The sequence below is a fragment of the Arvicanthis niloticus genome, chromosome 10 (assembly GCF_011762505.2).
Source record: "Arvicanthis niloticus isolate mArvNil1 chromosome 10, mArvNil1.pat.X, whole genome shotgun sequence".
In the NCBI taxonomy this organism is placed as follows: domain Eukaryota; kingdom Metazoa; phylum Chordata; class Mammalia; order Rodentia; family Muridae; genus Arvicanthis; species Arvicanthis niloticus.
The window spans coordinates 46,894,819-46,916,828 of NC_047667.1; the positions used below are offsets into that span (position 1 = coordinate 46,894,819).

The window sequence follows — 22,010 nt, forward strand, 5'->3', positions numbered from 1 at the left end:
AAATTGTGTATTTCTGGAATTTTCTCAGTAATGTTTTTTGATGGCAGGGTATTGGAACTGAAGAAAGTGGGGTCTTGGGTAAAGGAAGACACTTGTAACTGTGTTTGCCTTTGGAAAAGGCATTTCGGACATGAGGAGGCATATGTTTGGTATACAGAGTAGATCAGGGAAGGGGTGAAGCTGGTAGAGGTAACAAGAAGGTGGCTACATTTGAGACCAAAGAAATGTCACATCTTTGGAAGAAAAGGTACCAGAGTCATAGGGCAAAAGACACTTTTTGCCTGGCACTTAGTGGAACTTAACATATGCTCAATAGCATGTGTCCTTTGCATCGATCAATTATTACTAAGATGATCAAAAAGAAAATGTCTCCATGCACTGTTGGGAATATGCATTTACACCCATGCCAAGGACAGGTGAGGACTCATCCTCAGAGGCTATGACCCAAAGCCTGGTGACTCAGAAACAGGATAGCATGCTACAAATTACACAGGGGTGAATTGTTATTGAAATGACAATATTTTTGCTCATTCCTCCTGATTTGGCATGGGCACTTTAAGCCTTAACACTGTAATAAGGTGGCGTTTGACTTTTAATTGCCTTGAACTTCTGTTAACATTAAATGAAGGGAGGAAATGGGAAGGAAAATAAAACCCTATCTGTACTGCTTTCAAGTCACATAATTGTACATTTTTGCCACACCATTAGTTTCCAGCCTGTAAGCCCTTCCCCCATCACCACTGAGAAAAAGAAATCGGCCTGTCATTCTGTAAGTGCAGCATTTTGCAGAACTCTAAATACTCTGGTATTAAGAAGAATTATATAACTTTTTAATTTAAGGTCTATCTCTTAATTGCCACCTGTGTAGGAGCCCTTGAATCACATAAATGTTTGGCCATCCTCTTGCTTTTTCAAAAACACTCTTCCCTCCTAAAGGCTATGATGTTGGAAGACTTAAGCAGCAGTGGCTTCGGTCGCCCAGGAGCTGAGCTCTCCCTTAATTTGTGGAACGGAAAACAGCACCATCCCGCCCTTACCACTCCTAACTCACAAATGACCTCAGAGGCTCCAGCCTTCCAAAAATAAAACTCACCTAGCTACATTACCACACCCACAAAGACTGGCTCCAAACTTTCACCAAACACTCGTGAATCATAAAAATGAGAGCTGAGTGACTGAAGTCCTTCACTGTCACCATGACTACAGATTTTTGGAGGACTCAAACAAAGATGTGATCAGATTGGATGTACAGAAGTGTGAGTGGTATCTGTATGCACTCATGGACTCTCGACCTTGGAAGCACAGCTCCTGACGACTGAGATTCATAGAGATCAGGGAAGGAGTGGGGGGGGGGGGCTGGGTAGGGGGTGGGGGGACCCTGCCCTGCTCAGGGTTCTAAGTCTACATTTAATTCCATCTTTTAAATGTAATTCCTTAAAATTCCATTTTGTGGCATTTAGAGTATGGGTTTCACCCCCTTCTTGGCGTTCTCTTGCATGTCTTGTCTGTTCTTTACAGGAATTTTAAGGAATATCCAGGGCAGGTAATAATCTCATTTCTCAGACAAGGGAAAGGCTGGGATTGGATTGAAACCTCACTTTGCACTTTGGTAGCTTCAGAAAGCTTAGCTGATGTTGTCCAAGGTCAAAAACATGGAGGGCAACTGAACTGGAAGTAGACCTGGTTCCTCTGGCTCCTAGCTTAGTATTCTCTGTTCTTTGCCCCACTACCAGCAATATTCACTGAGCCTGAGGACATCTCCATATGTACTAAGTCTTCTGCAAACGTTCCTCAGCTTTATCATTTGTCTGATTAACCAGAGACCAAGCTCAGTCAATGAGGAGGTGCCTACTGCTAAGACAGGCTGGCCTTTTGTCCTCATCTGTATTCCCCCGCTGCTGCATGGCTCTCTCTACAGACATGATAGCACAGAGAATACATAGTGTAATTCCTACTCCAGGAATTTTATAATTCAAGTTGCAAGCTTTAAATGCCTCCAGGGACCAGGTAGTGAACAGGAAGAGAGGAAACCGGTATCAGAGAGAACTCTGGCCTTTTTAAAGCTCCACAGACTGAGCCTTCATGAGAAATTAGTACAGCTCAATTTGAAGCCTAGCTAAAAATTGAGGATTCTTATATAAGAGAAAAGGAAAAGTGATTAGTTCTCTTCATAATGAGGCATAGGTATGCTGGGTACAACTCTTGGAATGCGAGTGGGTATTATGCCTATCATGGAATCTCATGCCTTGGAGAATTATTGTCTTCTGACATATGTGGTGTTGGATTGCACTTCACTCCTGCCATGTGTGGTCTTGTTAAAATCCAAGCCCTCAGGATGTATAGGTCAAGCATAGAGCATTAGAAAGGCCTTGGATCAAATCCAGGTTCCCCCTACTGATGTATAGCTTAGAGCTAAAGAGATGGTGTAGAGGTAACGAGTGCTTGCTTCTCTTGAGGAGACTGAACCTAAATTCAGTTCTTAGCTCCTACCGCAGGTGGCTCACAACTACCTGAGATTCCTCTTCCCAGGGATCTGATGCCCTCTTCTGGCTTCTGTGGGCATTGCAAGTGCACAACACATAGATAAGTAGGCAAATGCACAAATACGTAAATAAAAATATTGAGAGTGTGAACTCTTTAAAATCACAACACACGTATCATCAGGAGTTTTCCATAGAATGTGGCACATGCTGGAGTTCTCGCATGTTCCAGGAAATTATTGAGTGAGAACTTATTATCATCCTAACAAAATCCAGTCTGGTCTCCTGAGAATGGTGATCACATAACAGAGAAGCTACAACAGAACCTTTGCCTTCTGCTGGGATTAGACTGAAACCACATTTTGTCCTTCGGTAGCACCAAGGCTTTGGACGTATTTCTTAATCTCTGATGGCCTCAGTTCCCTTGATGGAGCTAAAAAGGATTACCTTGAGTTGTTGAATTAAGCCTTAATACAAAGGCTTGATAACACATACCCATAGAGATAGGGAGGAGAGAGCTGTGCACTTAGCAAGAACTCAACAAATGGTGGCATCTGATTCCATAGACCACCTGATCTCCTGAGGAACTAAGACATTTGCCAGTGCTCTGTTTGGAGGCGTTGGCCTTCTGAAGTATCCGAGTCAGAAGCTGGGTCAAATGAAAACAAGTGGGTATTCTGGCTGAAACGAAGAAGAGAAAGGCTGATAGTGATGTACAAAACAAACTCCTGAGAAAAGTGATCCTGAAGGTCAGGAGGGTCAAGGGAGGGAACAGAGTTAGGGATGGATAGAAATAAAAGCAGCAAGATAGCAGAGAGAAAAGCCAACTGTACCTGCCCTGATTTCCTGGGAGCTGCTCAATGCACCCTTTAAACCAATTCAGTAGAAAAAGATCAAACAGGGATCTGAACAGAATGATTTCCTAATAAAAAAGATGCCTTAAATACTGTGCTGCTTTGCACTCCTCAAGGTAATTTTAAGCCACCCGCTGTGTGAAGTGTAGTGCGTGCTTCACACATTATCCAACTCCTTTCACCTAGAAATGTGTTCTCTAGTAAGCCACTCAGAAGATGCTGGCAGTCCACATTCCAGCAGGCACTGTGCCAGACTCGGGGCCAAATGCTGTAGCACAATGGATAAACGTCCACCCTCTAAGGCAGGTGCCAGAGGGAAAATCTGAATATAAAGTGTGGGTATGAATGCTCAGACCCTCTACCATGTTGGTAGCAGAGACAAAGTCCTTCCCTATACATTTTCTGGCTTATGAGAAGAACGCTTAAGAAACATCTTCCTTGTAACTTGCTCTGGGCTGGAGATGCTGTGTTCACCACATGAGCACAGCTGGACATTTCAGGGAATCAGAGAGACAGGCTTTCCAAGAAGCGTGCCTGAGAACGGACCAAGAAGGATGAGCTCTTTTCCAGGTCCAAGGCACAAACCCATTGGAGATAATATAATTAGAATGAGGAGAAAAACGGAGGAATCAAGAGAGTGAGAAATAAAGAAAAATCAAGGAATTGGAGACTCAGGACCTTCAGTTTTTGCATAATAGAAAATCAAAGAAAGTCCAAATAAAACCCATTTTAAACTCTTTTCTTTGTTCCTAAATCATTCACTAATTATTTCCCTGGTATCATCTTCAAGAAGAGGCTATCTCTGACTTTTCCTGTAAGTCCTAGCATGGCTTAATTAATACCTGATTGATTGAGAGATTGACTCCTTTGAACCTGAAGTGAAATGGAGCTTTTTAATTTTCTTTTCTGCTGAACCTGAAATAGCATATAGTAATTAGGAAAGGATCCCTTGTTATCTGGAAGTCCCAGCTACAATGGGCTCTTTGTAACTGAGCACATGGCAGGTAGGTGATTATTTAGGAGCTGATAAAACATACACCACTCCCTACTGCTTTCCTGATAATGGGATTTTCATGGTCATTATTTCCCTCTCAAATGAATTTTGTGGCTAGAGGATCTGACTGGACAGTGCTAAATGGGTGGGCAATTATCATCCAAGCTCAGTCTCCATTCTGTACTTCCTCCCCAGCCACCCAAATGACTGACTTGTGTCCAGTCAGATTCTCACATGCTTTTTCAGAACCTCTGGGTTAACTTCATTCATTCACATAGCTACCGGTCTAAATCTTGGTATTCAAACCGGGCATCCAGGCAAAAGGCCCTGTTCGTATGTATATTTCAGAAGAGGAAGTCAGGCTTTAAACGTGTACATCTCCAAGAGCAGGGGACCATGTAGTAAGGGATGAGAAGAGAAAAGGAAAGAAAGAGTGAGAGGGAGGAAGGACAAGGAAGAAGAGGATAAAAGAAGAGGAAGAGGAAAAGGAAGAGGAGGAGGAAAAAGAAGACAATGAGGAGGAGGGGAAGGAGGAAGAAAAAGAAGAGGAGGAGAGGAGGGAAGGAGAAGGAGAACCAGAGTTAACAGCAAATTTCAAAGTGAGACATATCATAAAGTCCATGAGATAAGATGGCAGGAGAAGCCCCTTGTTGAGATATCATTGCAGGAAAATCAAAATTCATTTGTGCTAAGACCTGAATATTATCTGAGGGTTGTTGTCTACATCTCTGTGCATATGTGGATCCTTATCATCTCTCAAATCACCTCTGCAGAGACCATTGTAATCACTTCATTTATAGAACTGAGGACACATCTGGGTTTCATCTTTGCTTACTTGTCTACTGTCTTCTTCTATAGAGAATAAGTTGCTTGGTCACATCTCTCTTGTTCATGAGTCTATCAGCAGTTCCTAGGATGCAAATTGGCATGTACAAGCAGCTGGTTAAGTACTCTAGTAGAAGAAAAGGGGAAAGGAAGAGGAGATGAAGGTTAGTGTGACATGGAGGTGACAAAGCAGACTTGGGTACCACTCCGCACAATCAGGTGAGTCTAAGGAGAGAGGACGAAGTGATGTATTTCTGCCTCAAAGTGATGTCCATTCACATTTCTGGAATCATTGGTTAGAAAAACAACAGTGAGTGAGATATTTAGAGAGAGCCTCCATGCTCCAGGAAAGCTAGAGCGAGGAAAAGTGTCTCTTTTAGAGGCATATCAAAATTATGATATCAAAAACACACTAATATTTTAAAAGGCAAACAAGCTCATCATCACCGAGGAGCTGGGGGCTGTTTACTTTTTTGTCCGAGGTTAAATCATCATATTTACTGTCTAGCTAGACTCTGAGACACTCCCCCAACTGGTACAGTTCTCTCTAACAACACTCAACACTGTCAGCTCTATTATTTTACAAGTGAGAATATTGAGGAGAAAGAGAGAGAGAGAGAGAGAGAGAGAGAGAGAGAGAGAGAGAGAGAGAGAGAGAGGCGACATGTACTACACACTACACTTGTGGAAGAGCCAGAATTCAGACTAGGCTATCTGGTCTCAGAACCACCTCTCTAAGGCTCTGGGGTGACCCATTCTTGGGTCAAGGTAGTTATCAAGGAACATGGTAGAACTTACCACACGTGTTGTAAGCAGCCTCAATGTAACCTTGTTCGTCAGCTATCTTGGTTGCGACAAGCTTACTGCTGCTATGGGGGTGGGGGGAGAAAACCAAACTCAGTACCTTCCCACAACAAAGGTGTATTAGTCAACATTTGAGTTCTGCCCCATACTGATTCAGGGACATCTTCATCTCTGTGGTCCCGGCTATTGCAGTATTTTTCTGGCCGTGTGAGGACTTTGCATTTTTACAAAATACCACCTAGGTGTCAATTTTTAAGGACTTCTTTGGAGAAAGCCTGCTAAGAAGGTGAGCTGAGAACAAGAAAGTACTGGGTCTGGTACTGACTGTGCCAGTTACCAGGGGTTAACCTCCAGCAAAATAGACTCTAGACTTCTCACTAACAAACTAAAGGAGTGTATCTAAACTAGCAGTCTATCTCAAGGGTCTTCTAATCCAGGAAGTGTATTATAATAAAGCAGCCTTTGGTTATTGTTTTAGTCAAGATTTTACTGCTGTGAACAGACACCATGACCAAGGCAACTCTTATAAGGACAACATTTAATTGGGGCTGGCTTACAAGTTCAGAGGTTCAGTTCATCAACATCAAGGCAGGAACATGGCAGCATCCAGGAAGGCATGGTGCAGGAGGAGCTGAGAGTTCTACATCTTTAACTGAAGGCCATTAAGGGAAGATTGGCTTCCACGCAGCTAGGACAAGGATCTTAAAGCCCACACCCACAGTGACACACTTTCTCCAACAATGCCACACCTATTCTGACAGGACCACACCTCCTAATAGTGCCATTCCCTGGGCCAAACATATTCAAACCACCAAAGTTTTTTTTTTTTTTTAAGAACTCTAGGTACCTTAATCACTTCAATATTGATGATTTATTTGTATTTTTGCTCAAAACTGTAAGCATAATTGCAGCATCGATTTCTGGAAGAAAATATCATCTATTTTCTTTCAACAATCAAATTCTAGTCATATATCATATATGTGTGCTTTAGGGCAAGAATGAACCTCCACCTTTTATTATAACTAGTTATGTGAAGCAGTTAATTAAATTGGGGAAAATATGCTTACTTTTATAATGTCCAGGGCTGGGTTTCGAAAGCAAATATAATGTTCTACAAACAGATTATTTGCCACAATCCAGCAGGTTTTGTTCTTAACAAGGTTAGTGCAGTTCTTAACAAGCATTAGAGGGTACCTGTGTGTTCCAGATTAGCAGGGTAAGAGCTGTGACTAAAATACAACGCAGATCAGCAGAGTCAATAACCACAGGTTAAGGCTCTGCACTGTGGCCCCACAGCCAGAGAGACTTGTTTTGTAAACTGTGTGATATCATAACCTCGAGGAGTTTGCAAGGGGGGTGGTTTGAAAGCTGAGGCAAGGTTTGGGCAGCCAGAGTGGGATAAGGTTTTAGAGATGGCAGGAGTCAGGAACTGCTCAGTGGGGTTCTTTGCAGATAAAAGAAAATGTATATTTACATATTTCACACAATCACACACACACACACACACACAGACACACACACACACACACACACACACACACACACACGAGAGCATGTGCTCATGCATTCATTCAGACTTCTCGTAGGAGACCAGAGCCAGAAGAAAGTAGCACCCAGAAACACTTCCTCATGTCTTGCAAGTTCTCCTACACACATCTGAAGAACATACTAGCTAGGCTTTGTGTCCCAGCATCTCCACCATATTACCCTCTCTACTGATGCCATTCTCTCCAAAGGCCTCAACCGGAATGTCCTCCTCTCCTCTGTTTTCTCATACCTGGGTAACAGCTTCCTTATGAAGATTCGTTATAGTCTCTCCCTGCCTAAAACCCCAAGGCCCTCCCAGCATGCACCAGACCTAAGCACAGCCCTGCAGCAGCTTTTGGCTCTCAGAGATTTGATTCTCTTTCTCTGCAGAGTGAATCATGCCTGTACTGACTCCCATGGGTCCCAAAGCCTGATAGTAAGACTTGAGCCTGCAAATAGCCAGTCACTCTTCTGAAGCCTCACCTATGAGCTCAATAGTCCTCTAAACACGTTCTTCAGGTGACCTTTTCCTCTGTTGTGTCTGGGAGCAAGTCTAGAATTAAAGCTATAGACCTGCAGCCTGGCTGCAAGCAGAAAGGCCGCTCATGAAGCCCCCTGTAACTTGACAGAGTTGAGGGGATCTTTTTTGTAATTTTTTTTTTTAATTTTTGAGATTATAATTACATCATTTGTGTATTTATAAGTATCCACCTCTTGGCTTTCTTTCAAATTCATGGCCTCATTTTTTTCATTAATTGTCTTTATACATATATGTATAATGTATATATATAAATATTCCTAAATATATAAGTACAACATGTTCATTTGTATAATGTTATTTGTATGAGCATTTGGTATTGGATAACCAGTCGGTGTGCTCTTCCCTGAGGAAGACTGTTTCTCCTGCTCTTAGCATTCCTTAGTTGTCTGTAGTTCTTTGTGTACAGTCGTGCTCCCGTGAGCTTTCCCCTATCCACATTTAGGATGTCTGTTGTGTAGTCACATTGGTGAAAGTATGTGCATGAAGCTTCTGACATTCCTTTTTTTTTTTTAAAGATTTATTTATTTATTATATATGAGTACACTGTAGCTGTCTTCAGACACACCAGAAGAGGGCATCAGATCTCATTACAGATGGTTGTGAGCCACCATGTGGTTGCTGGGATTTGAACTCAGGACCTCTGGAAGTGCAGTCAGTGCTCTTAACCACTGAGCCATCTCTCCAGCCCGCTTCTGACATTCCTAAAGACACAATCACACAGCAAACTGTCTGATCCTCTGGCACTTACAACCTTTCCACCACCTGTTCTATAATAATCCATGAGCCTTAAATGTAGGAGTTGTGCTCTGTAGATGTATTCATTGGAACTGGGCTCCACAACTCTCCATTTTGATTGGTTGTGGTCTTCTGTAATGGTCTCCACCTGTTGTAAAGAGCAGGTTTTTGTCTGTCTGTCTGTTTGTTTGTTTTTCTTAAGGTTAAGGACCACACTTCCCTGTGGGTAAAAGGACAAATCATTCGCATACAGTTAGTGTTGAATGGGGATTGATTGAGATGATGTGGAAACAGAAGAAAGAATAAAACGTCTTCAGAAGCAGGTTGTTCTTCTACCAGAGTGATGAAGGACACCAGTCTGTCCTTGGGAGTGGAGACCCACTGCATGAGATACAGGGGGTTGAGATTTTACAAACGGGGACTCTGAAAATGGAAGCTTCCATCTTCAAGTCAGTTCCCCTGTAGTCTCAAAGTGATAGTTACCAAAGAAGGCTGGTGTGTTGGCTTTATCAAGATGGGATGTTTTTCTGGAGAAAGGGAACGTCCTTAGTTTAGGAGGCCACAGCATCCTGTGGACTCCCTTATCAAGAACTCCCCAGATCCAGACAGCCCAGAGGTGTTTATTAGTCAACCTTCCTGTCCAGTGTTTCTTGGCCCTCTTAAGGCTCTTAGGTCATTGACTCTTCTGTTAAGAAGTATTAGTAAAGTGGCACTTGTAGGTTCTCCTCCCAAATCTATGACCTCACTAGCCCTGGGTTTCCAATACCAGGCATGGTTTCCCTCCTGCTGAGTGGGCCTTAAGTCCAATTTAGCAATGTGTGCCACTACTGCACCCTTAGGGTCAACATGCTAGCCATGCATGTCAGCATGTTAGCATTCTATTGCCCATTGTTGTGGTTCATAGGTATCATAGCTGGAGAAGGCTGTTGGTTGGGTTGCCTACCTCCTTTGGAAGATGGTACTGTCATGCATATGGAAAACTACTCAGCTGTAAATAAGATTTCAAGCACGAACTTTACAGGTAATGAATAAAACTAAACAAGATATTGAGTGAGGTAATCCAGGCATAGGAAGACAAATGTCACATGTTCCTTCTCTGAGACTCCTAGCACCAAATCTCCAGATGTGAGGACATATCCTAGAGTGACTGCAGAAACCTTAAAGTTAAATGGAGCCATTTCTGGGATGGGAGCACGGGAGCAATAAGGAGGGGAATAGCAGGGGTACAAATAAAAGATCTGATGGTGAAAAAGAGAAAAGTGGAGGGGCTGCTAATTAGGAATGAGGAGGAAGATCAGTAAGAAAGGAGGGTAAATAACAGTAAGATGTCTGAAAAAGCCACAAGTAATCATACTAGTAACACTCTTCCAAAAAATAAACTCACAATTCACAAATCTGTATACAAATATGCATATAGAGTTGCAATGAAAATTTTCCATCTGGCTGGAAATTTCCATCTTTCCCCTCAAAGAGCCAAAGACCACCTAATAAAAACCCCAGTAACAAAACCCCACCTAAAAAAAAGGCTCTCTTTTGAGTTATTAGCCAAAGCTGTCTAAGAGACTCCTAAGACATACAGCTTATTGCTCTTGCCCTTGGTTACCTCTCAGAGGTGTAAGTTTAGTCCCCATTGCTGAAGACACCATGCACGTCAGACACAGAAAGCAGAAGCCCCTGAGCTGGGGTGGAACTAGAAAATTCCTCCCTGAGGAATTTAGGGTGGTAGGTGGTTGTTGTTTGTTTGGTTGGTTGGTTTTGGTTGGTTAGTTTGGTTTTTGTTTTTTTTTTAAGACCAGATTTCTCCATGTAGCCTTGGCTTTCCTGGAACTTTCTCTGTAGACCAGGATAGCCGTGAACTCACAGAGATCCACCTGCCTCTGCCTCCTGAGTACTGGAATTAAAGTCATGCACGACCATCACCTGGCTGGGGTGGTGGTTCTTTAACAGTGAGGACTGGGCTGAGAAGTAAAAGGTGAGAAGCAAAACCTCAAAGATAGAATTAACCTGTTGTTTTATGGATCATGTTTGTATATTTTATAGTTTACAGAGTGCACAAAATGGACTGGGCCACTTTGATCCTTACAACATCATAGAGAGGCTTATCAGCTTCATTGTGCAGTTAAGGTTCAGGAAGGTGCCACAGTCAGACGGGTTCTTCCGAGGCTCAAGCCTAGGTCTTCTGGCTCTTGTTCCACTCAGAGAGAAGCTTGTGGAGAAACAACAATGAGTAAATGACTCTTTCTCCAACTACATACCACGGAGGATTGTAGTGATCAATATTTTGTTTCTCGGGAACTGAAGGTAACTTTTCCCCATTCTCTCTTTCAAACCTACCCCCACAAGCACAGCCAGAAAGAATGATTGGCAGCTATTGTTGATTTTACACGGCTAGATGAATGACGCATCTGTGTCAGTGATACTTGAAAGCAACAAAAGGATAGGGTCTTCCCAGAGTCCCTTCAGCCCACCGTGCGACTTCTTTTGCATACTGTCTCATGGAAGCCCTAACTTTTCATTCATACCACTAAGGAGACAGTTGATTGTTTCCTGGAAATGCTAATAACACAAAGCTCATAAATACTAATGAAACGCTATAGATTAGCAGAGCTCAGCAAGTAACCTAGGGAGCCTAGACAAGAATTTGTAGATTAAAAAATATAAAGAATACTTTTTAATCGAATTTCCCCCAGACTGGGTTCTCAAATGTTAATGAGTACTCTTTCTGGCTGTGTGGAGAGCTGACTCTAATAAGTACCTTTAAGAATGCAGAAGTGAATTATTGACTTAGTTTTAGTTGAAAAGAAATCTATTTATTCAAAGGCTATTTTAGGTGCCTCGGGATGGACATGTTTAAGACAAAGGTGGGAGGGTAGGGGAGCCTGGGACGTTGTGATAAACACATAATTCAAATGCATGCCTCTATTTCAGCCAACTAAGCAATCTAAGTTGGAATGTGCTTATTATATTTGTCTTTTATGACACAACCTTCAATAATAATAATTGCCCTGGACTCTAAAGGCTGATGTCGGAAATTATAACTTTGTCATTCATTGCTGAATCTCCTATGCCCGGCACAGACTCAGGCACAAATCAAATGTCCAATAAATGTTTGTTAAATGGATAAAGGACTTTCTTACAATATTTTCCAGAGCTTTTGAGATCTTTGATCTGTTCCTAAATGTCAGCTCAGATTGTAGTGACTGTTATGAAGCTCCCAAGCAAGACCCATCTCCACCCCAGCCACCAGACACCCTTCTCATTCATCCTCCAGTCTCCTCCTCCCCCACCCTGAGCTTCATGTCCTAGACTTTGCTCTGCATGAGATGTTTAAATATCATTTTTGCCTAGAGTTCTAGATCAAAAGCCCATTTATCTTTAAAGGAATCCTTAAGTGGCTGGAAGCTGCCCTAATACTCTCCAAGAGCTCAGTCTCCTTCCTCTCCCTGATGCCCTTCTCCTGCCTGCAGAGCCCAGCACCACCTGATGTAGACAAGTGTGCTGTTGGTGTCACTGAATGTGAATCCAAGGTACTGTGCCAGGAACCCTTTGTCCCAGTGTGGCTATGTGAGGGATCAAGTGAGAGGACTCCACATGAATCTTCCCACAGCAGAGCAGGGAACTTGCTCCAAGTGAACCAAAAATACTGACACACAAGGCTGAGGCAAAGCAAGGGGTCATGGCAAAAAGTTGAGAAATTCAAAGGAGGAAAAGTCCTTATGTGAGGAATGGGTCCTATGGAGTTCTGGCTGCACCAGTGGTTACTTTTCTCTTCAGAGAGCCTGGAATCTTGGAATTGGAATGGAGTGTACACAGATCCATGTCATGGGCTATCTTCAGCCCTCCCTGGGGCCTAGACCACACCTCCTGTAAGAAGACATGGGCCCCCAGAAGCACACTCTTCTTTGTCGCCAGGTTGAATTTTAGTTTGGGTTTAGCTTGTCTGTAAACCTGTGCTGAGGAAGGACTTGGGTTTTGTTCTGTTTCTTTTGGGAGGTCTCCCATAATGAGACATCAGTCTCTTAGCAGACTGCTCTAAGGTAGACTAGGATAAACGCTTGAGTCAGTCTGTGGAATAGCCAATGATTATAAGATTTTGCAAATCCTGGGCCGCTTGCCAAAAATGGGTTAATTCTGTACAAAGGACTAGGAGGCCCGGAGCAATGCCTGTGAACAGTTCATGAATTGGAGATCTGGAGCCAAACTCCCCAGAATGAGTAAGTCCAGCCCTGCTACTCACATGTCCTGTGATTTGTGCTTCCCCTTCTAGCTGAAGGGTGGAGAATAAGAGCACCTTCTGCATATGGCAATAATGTGTCAGCGGGTGTGAAGTGAATTAATTAGTAGAAAGTGCCTAGAACAGTGCCTGGCATATAATGAGTGCTTTAAAAACCTAGGCTAAAACCATTATTGTACTTTTATAACATTGCTTTAGTTCCTGTGGATCAAGGGATACAGTGCTAGGTCCCCATCTGTGCAGCTGCAAGGACTGTGCAAATAATAGCATTAGGATTGAGGCCACACATCAGCAGATCAGGCCCGGTGGAGCTGAGATGGGCATATGGCCACTGAGTATACAGGACAATTATCGAGCATGTAATCCAAGGAACTAGACCTCCTCTAGAGCAACCTCTGGGGCACCATGTAACCTACCACTGTGTCTGGAGCACAGCTTTAGCCAGGATACACACCGGTCTATTGTCATGTTCACAGCATCACCCTACTGCTCGTTTAAAAGATGAAATTCCCCAAACCACTCAGTAGCCTGTAGCTGGATGATTGTAAATTCAAGCCTAACCTGGTTTACCTATGGAGACCCTGTTGATCAGAAAGTACCAAATACTGCAATATAATTCACACCATCCTCACTCTGGCTGTCAGCATCCTTGGGAGAATGCTGGGTTCATTATCCAAAACTCTCTGTGCTGGATACAACTCCATGCAGCCTCAGACCTTCTGTTTCCCCACGGTAGACCTTGTATTTGTCACTTTTAAGTAAAACAGTGGGCCAGAAGTCTCCAGCCAGAAAATCAGTTACTCTCTCTCTATTTGAGTCCAGGGATCACCCAAGAGCTGATCCCCAAGATGTATGTGGAGAGGTGGAGTGGTGACAGAAGAGAAGCTACTTCTACAAGAATACAAGGATGCCCACTGTCCACTGAGCTCAGAATCGGGGCCCCATGCCTACTCCCAAGCATCAGTTCCCAAGGAGATGTTAGATTTCTGTCCCCTGAGATAAAACAAAACAGGTAGGAAAGGGACCAGGAAGGTTTTCTTGGAAGCAGCCAGTGAGGTGACAAAGAGAGAGAAGGTAGAAAGCAGAGAGGAACAGATGCAGGAGTGTGGTGTAAGAAGGGAAGAGAGAGTGTTGGGAAGAGAAAAAGCACCCAATGAGGTGGCAGGCATGTGACAAGATGAGGACTAAGGACCTCTCAGCCAGGAAGAGGTCATCTCATCTTGTGCTTAAGCTTTAGTAAACATCAAGAATGATCAGCTGTGTGTCTAGGGCAAGACAAGGGGCTACCGTATGGGAAATACATGTTCGTCTCCTGTCTGGTGAGCTAGGGTATAGGAGGAGAATTACCCAAAAAGCACATGATAAACACACTGACTAATTTATTCAGCAACTCCCGAGCACCTAATGTGTACCAGGCCTGACATAATATTAACTCTTAGATCCTAAGCCCGATATCATGTGTGTACATACTGAGAATGGGGTAATTGTTATTGGCTCGTTGCATGCACTTTGTTTATTGAGTGTTAATACAATTTCAGAAAACTCTGCAAGTCACTGATTCCTTCTCTTTTCTAAGCATAAAGCCACTGACACTATGATATGAAAATGATAGACCATCACTACTGTATTTCTCTTGACTTGTTCATTTTACTTTCTTCAGGTGTTCCTGGTGGCATTCCCAAACGTGAAGCTGAAAGAAAAATAAATACCAAGTGGCTAACACTGTGTTCTGTGAAGCCGAGGGCTTCTTAGATAATTGGGAGCCTCTGGCCCCACACTAGCCCAGAACCATGGAGAGAAACAGTTCCTTCTTCAACTCTATCTGGGAAACCATCCGGATCAGACACGAAAGAGGCATCTTCAACACCGTCTGCCTGGCTGTGTTCCTGGGGCTGCCCTTAGTGGTGGTTCTCACCCTCTTCTTCATTTGTTGCCATTGCTGCTGTAGCCGGCCACCCAAGAGCAACCAACAGCCAGACCAGAACAAGAAGAAAAAGAAAAAGAAGAAGAAGAAGAAGAAAGATGAAGACCTCTGGATCTCTGCTCAGCCCAAGCTCCTCCAGATGGAGAAGAGGCCATCACTACCTGTCTAGTGAGCAAGGAAGCAGAGTGTCCTTCCTTTGGAGTCAAGCCTCCTTCCAACCACAGATACCTAGAGGAGCCTTTAAAGTGATGCGTTCACTCCCACAAATTACCCAACCAAGGAACAAATTTCAGACTAAGCATCCCAATGGATGGGAGTGTGTAGACAATTCTTACAATGTCCTGGCAGCTATATGTCCAATATCAGAGCTCTCTGATGTAGCCCCAAGCATGTACTGCAGTGTCTGGTATACTCTACCACAACAGCACAGAAAACAGGTATACATGCATGTTAGATGGCATTCAACTTTGTATGTATCATAAGTATGTTCATTTGGACATGGGACATGGGACATGGGACAGGATATCCTATTTATCACGTGGCCATGTAATATGTATTTTGCTCAAATATACATACTTGCAGAAATGTCTTATGGGAAGACATGTCCAGATTTAGGTTCATATGCACAATTAAGTAGCCATGATGCAAGGCCCTATGCACTGTCTATATGTCATTCAGGTCAGATGGGTGCTTCCTACTTCTATACCTACATAGTATTTTACTGGAAATACATTTGGACATTCTCAGAACCTGGTACAGTCCCCACTTCAGTAATATTGATACAGACATAGCTAGTGGTTTCTATATGCTTCTGACCTTTTGCCTGTACCTAAAAGTTTAAAGTATGGCTCCAAATACACTCAAAGCTCTTTGCTTGCAATTCACGACAAGGTCCTCATTACCTCTGACAGATGTTTAATGTGGTCCAAGACCTCTCGGGGACATTACCCCATAACTACTCAGCAAGGTGCCCTTTTCTAAGCAGTGATGAACAGCTTTTGGCAGTGACTACGAGAAAGCTATGGAAACCCACATATTCACTTCATTGGACTGCAGGTGTGTACCCATGAGATAGAAAGAGTAAAGAGATGCCCCACATGAACTAGCTATAATCCATGTGACCAAGGGCTTTCAGAAAGAAAACAAGTAAGATTATCCCAAGTCCAGTCTCTGTCTCTCTGTCTCTCTGTCTCTCTGTCTCTCTGTCTCTCTCTCTCTCTCTCTCTCTCTCTCTCTCTCTCTCTCTCTCACACACACACACACACACACACACACACACACAATAATCCCCCATGTTTGTAGCAGTGCATGATGTATTGCAGATGGGAGGTAGAAGCCATAGTTTAAATGAAAGATAAAACTATAAAGATATTTGTTGCTATTTATGTTGATGCTCAGGAAAATATCTTGTACACAGTAGGTACTTATAACTGTGGGTGGATATACAATGATGCTAAGGATAAACTTGTAATACCTCATGATTCCCCCTGAGTAACCTACTCTTTTAAGAGACCCCATTAACTGTTACAGAAGGTAAGACATAGCATTGAGACAGGGGTTGTATTGACATATGGGCCCTGTGGTACCTGAGACCATGCCATATTCTGAGTGGAGGAGAGCCTTTCCTCCCCAGCCAAAGGCTAAGAAAACAAATTGCATGGTGTTTTTTATTGTACTGTGGCCATGTTACAAAGGCAGAGAATTCCCAGCTTGGAAGTGACTATACTCCAACGTCTCATTTGCACATCTACTGGGGAGCTCTATAAATATTGTCCCCAAAGGGACCATTACAGATAGTGGAAAATCACTGTCTAATGATATAGCCAAATTATGACATTACAGTAGCAAGAAAAAAAAAATCCCGAAATTGATGAGACTATATGAATGGAAAGTTGTACTCTGCTTGTTAAGTTGGGCTACCTGGTACTCATGGCTCTACTCCCGATGTGCTCCAGGCCCTTGGAGGGTATCTACTTAGTGGTCGCTCTCACACCTGGGTCTTCTAACAGACAGAGAAGTCACATACACTTGCTCGTCCTACACAACCTCAATGTCACTAGGCACTCAGGCCTTCCACCCACAGGCCTCTTTGACCAAAGCAACACTTCCTGACTCTCTGCTGGCTGTGGAATACCTGGGCTGTCCTCCACATGTCACAGAATGATCAGTCTTCTCCCCTTCTCTGCCAATTGGTACCCACCAGATGCCCTTCCCACTTCTCTCAGTTACCTTAAGACAGAAGACTTTAGGGTAGAGGTGGAGACACAGCAGAGATGGGACGTCAGATATGGTCTGCAAGGATGGATCACCGGGATTAGGGACCATACAAATTACAAGGTTTCCGTGACAACTGGCTGCCAGTGTGAATTAAGACAGCAGTCAGTTGTCACTGATAGCAAACAAAGCCTCTGTCTCCAGGCACAGTGTACCTACTGCTTTCTAATCAAATAGACTTGAGCCAGTTCCTGTCAGGAAACATCCAGAAAGGCAAATCCCAGTTGCTTCTATATCCTGGAATCCAGGAATCCCAACCCTGATTGGATCTCAGCTTCCTGTCACAGACTCTCTGATAGCCTTTGTAGATGGTGCAGGGCCCATTATATGATAGGCCCTCCCAAAGATGACCGGGAGCAGAAAGGCCAAAGCAGTGCTTAGTGTCCTGTCTCCCTGCCTTACTCTTCTGATTCTTCTCGTATTGCTTCTTCTCCTTGCATCATGCCAGGTCATTCCTTTATAACTTGACACTTTTTGCCCCTCAGTCTATCCCAGAGTTGCCATGGATATAGTTTCAGAGTAGGATGCTTGGGACCTGTGCCTACTGATCCATCTGGGGCGGGTAAGTTAATGGAAAAGGGTCCAGGGGACTGGAGGAATGGCTCAGCAGTTAAGAGCACTATTGCTTTTGTAGAAGACCCAGGTACCAGGCATGCATGTGGTACACATATATACATGTAGGCAAACCACTCATACACATAAAATAAATCTTTTTCAAAAATTTAAAAAGAGGATCCATAAAGAAGAGACCTTCTCAGCTGGCATGGGCTTGGGCATGGGGGTGGTCCCCACCCACGCTGGACTTCTGGCCTGCCTTGGTCATACCCAGAAACAGTTGGAGGGGTCTTTATCCATTGTCCTATGGACTTTTTTGATTTCTTAGGAGGAGGAAAAAGAAGAGGAAAATGTAAAGAAAAGCCAGTCACTTTTTTAGAGAAGAGTATATAAATGATCAAAGCTGTACAGTATTTGTCAGAGTTTAGTTTTCTGTAACATTCAAATACATATAAAAGTTTATTTTAAATAAATATTTTGAAAATGAAATCCTCCTTTCATGTTGGAGTGAGTCACTGGCTTACCACTGAGATATTATTCTCACACAGAATTGACAGAAACAGGGACTCTCTTTGCCTGTTCACTGCCCTTCTAGAATCTAAAGTCTGAGGACCAGGAATGGGGCATCTTTCCCTTCTATGCAAAACAGGCAACTTTGGAAGCTGAACTGAGCAACAGTGGCTGGAGAAAACATACTGGTATTTAGAAAACATCTGGTGACACTTAGAAAACATCTCTTCAGTGAAGTCGGTGTCTTTTTATAGGAAAAGGAAGAAATAACCTTTGGGTTAATCTGGTGCTAAAAAACAAAGGACCAAGGGACACAGATACCTGTGCCTATGTGCATGTATTTGTATAAGCACATGCATCCTTTTTCTAAGTCAACCACAACTTTGTGCTAGTTAGAAAAGTAAATGACTCAGATGCTCGTGATTCCTCTCCCAACAATGCTCAGTGGGTGCTACCTACAGTACAGGCCAACAGAAACAAGATGGTGAAGCGTTCTCTACCGGTACTGCCCAACCTGGTACTATTAGCCATATGTGGCTTAGTTCATGGACATTAAATTAGACTAAAAGTCCAGAGCTCAATGATGCCAGCCATATTTCAAGCACCCAGTAGCCACACTATGGCTCTGAACACCACCCCGAATGGCATAGGCTAGCATCTTGTGGAAAGAATAGTCCAATGTTGGTGGACAGCTGCCTTGTCTTCATGGAGGCTTGAGAAGGAAGACCCACAGCGCAGCTGCACACTTCCTGTCTGGCCCAAGGCTGTTTCACAGTTTCAGCTGATCCTTCAGCTTTTCTCCTGTCACTGACACAGCCATGACAACCAGAGGGGGCGGGGTAGAGTCTTAGTCACTCAGCCTACTATTCATGTCTCCAGGATATCACAAAACCTTTAGATGCAGAGGAGGGGCTGCCCAGAGGGCCACAGCACAACCTCCAGGCACCACATAGGCTCACCACTCCTTACAGGTCCTCAGCCCCGCCTGCTCAGGCTCAACCACACTCTGCAGTGTGAGGATAGAGTTGCACAATGCAATCATCCATTAGCATTCTCAACTCACTGGAGTGCTCTGCTGGCTGCTTGTCCTTTGGCCTTAAGATTATTCTTGAATTCAAAGTCACAGGCATACAAGATTGAACGGCAGCAGCAAAAAGAAAAAAAAAAAAAAAAAAAAGAAATCCCTTCGATAACTTACTGTATCTGTCATAGGTTCAACTTATTGAAATGTTTTCAGATTTTCATGGGGCCAAGCATCACAATTTATTCAGTAATGGCAGTGCGTACATATCAAAGTATTTTAGCTTTTACTAGGTGCCAAGTCCACTGAGGCCCATACCAGAGTATTTGCCCGGAAGTGTCACGGCCTACCTAAAAGGGACACACACACCAAGACTGGCATCAAGTCAAGCTGACAAAGAGTTGCACTGGGTGAGCTGAGAGAGAAGGCCACCATTGGCAGAATGGACGAGAGGCCCTGAGCACTGTGGACTGGTGCTCAGGACTAGGATGGTCCAGATCCTGAGGCCCACGCCAGTTCTCACCGGTCATGGAATTTATGCCTGTGATGTTACCTCCATATTAAGACTTACCTTCAAAAATCAAATGGAGAAATGTATTAAAAAAAAAAACAACAACAACAACAACAAAAAATGCTTAGCACTGAGCCTGGCTTAGGGAAAGTGCTCAAGTTAAGTGTCATTAATGAAGGAAAATCATGGTTTGTGTTTTAGGAATCAAAGGAGAAACTTCCAGAGGAGAGCATGAGACTCCCCACACTCCGGCAACCTCCTTGTCTTTCACTCTCCTTTCTCTTTCTTCTATTCATGATCTGTCACAATCCTGTTGACTATTCACAGAAAACCAGCCTTACAACTGGCTCTTCATACACTCCTAGTGAGGAAAAAGAAGATGCAACAGTTTTGAAGGACAGTATAAAGCCTTAAGATCCAAACAAGAGACCTTACCACCTCAGAGGGCCTCGCAGCCTGTTAGAAGCATTCATTATCACATTTAATTTCTGCATCACAGGTAAAGAAAATGAGCCACAAGAGAAGAAGGCAGCGGACCCATGCTTGGCATGGAGACCACAGTCTTCTTCCAGGAGCTTCGCAGATCTGGTCGTAGGTGTCCAGATGGCCTCTTCATGCATTCCACAGGGAGCCCCACTTCCCTGGCCTCCTCTAATTAAACCTGATTCTCCTTACTTGTCAAAAGAAGAAAAAGACTGCATTAATTTATTTTCCTTTAAATTTACAACACTGGACTGAAGAACTGGCTCAGCGGTTAAGAGCACTTGCTGTTCCCGCAAAGGTTTGGTTCCCAGCCCTACATAGCAGCTCACAACCATCTGTAACTCTAGCTTCAGGGAATCCAACATTCTCTTCTGGCCTCTATGGGCACCAGGCATGTACCAGCACATATACAAATACAAAGATAAAACACTTGGGCACACAAAATCAAATAAGTAATTCTAAAATAAAATTTTTTTTAAAGTTAAAAAGCTGCCAAGCTAAATATAATAATAACTAAAGTTTACAGGCTTCAGAACTATTCTTTGCTGTCTTCACACTTATAGTTACATAGAAGTTTATTTTCTATTATGAGCAGGGTTTTATGAGCTAACCTGGGAATCTTACTTATTTATATAACACTGGAATTAAAACTCAAAGCATCCACAGAAACAATCCACTGACAGGGGCATTTTAGGAAGAGTTTTGAAATACCCCTGGAACTTTTCTACCCACTTTCCAGCTCAGTACACAGAGATAGAGAGGTTGCGGGGCAGACACAGCCAAAAATGAACTAGTCAACACATTCCAGGGGGTGCCTGCTTACCAGTTGTGTTAATCCAGGAAAAACACTGCCTGAGAAACCACTAAGTGCAGGTTGGATGCTGACCAGGCCCTACTGTCTAACTCTCACGACAGTGCTACCCAGGAAGGAAGAAAAGTGGAGAACCCTCCAGAACTTCCCTTTGTGGAGAGTGTCTCTTGAATTGAGAGGCACCTGATAAGACAACACTGCCATCTACTGGCTACAATGGGTATAGCAGGCCGCTTGCCCTGGGCTGTAGGCTCCAACCTGGTTGATTGGCTCCCATCAACTCTGTTGATCCTCTCCTTGACCCTGGGGAAGGCTTAAAGTAGTGAAGACTTGTAAGGGTTTTTTTTTTTTTTTTTTTTTTTTTTTAAATGGGGGAATCTTTTCTAGTAACTAAGTTTCACCAGCAGCTTTTCACCATCTTTTCTTTCAGTTCTTTGCATGCCTCCTTGTCTGAATGCTCTCACTTTGCACAGTCCACACCTGAATTGTGTGTGTGTGTGTGTGTGTGTGTGTGTGTGTGTCTGCCTGTCTCTGTACCTGTCTCTGCCTCTCTTTCTGTTTCCTTCTGTTTTTCTCTTCCTCCCCCTCCCTCATTCCCCTCTGCAGTGTATTCTCGCTTCTGTAATCCTTGAATCCCCAATAACTTTAAGTTATGAAACAGAACACTCAAACTCGACAAACATAAATGCCAACCCATTTCCAGAGGAAGCAGCCATAACACATAAACATCTTCAAGCTCCATGGTCACAGGCTGGCCTTTGAAGCCAGTCCTTCAATCCTGCTGATTCTACAGGTCTCTTTCTGACACAGACCAAGGGAATCAGTACCTCTGATACAATAGTTGGAGAACTATTATAGCAGCTGTGAGCTGGTCTGTGACCCTCCCCCTTTCCCTAGGCCACAGTCCTTGTGGACGGGTAAGGGGCA

The 22,010-nt window shown here is 43.5% G+C and overlaps 1 protein-coding gene across 3 annotated transcripts in view; it reads left to right on the forward strand.

The window, feature by feature from the left end:
* Kiaa0040 (KIAA0040 ortholog) overlaps positions 1-19,891 on the forward strand; it is a 35,392-nt gene extending 15,501 nt beyond the window's left edge. For 2 of the 3 annotated variants that reach the window (XM_076941451.1, XM_034513294.2), the window contains exon 2: positions 14,655-19,891. In XM_076941451.1, the coding sequence (XP_076797566.1) occupies positions 14,785-15,087 (303 nt within the window). In that variant the 5' untranslated portion in view covers positions 14,655-14,784 and the 3' untranslated portion in view covers positions 15,088-19,891. Of the gene's footprint in view, positions 1-10,959; positions 11,062-14,654 lie in introns of all 3 variants that reach the window. The other variant, XM_076941450.1, reaches the window with a different exon arrangement.
* The last annotated feature ends 2,119 nt before the right edge of the window (positions 19,892-22,010 follow it).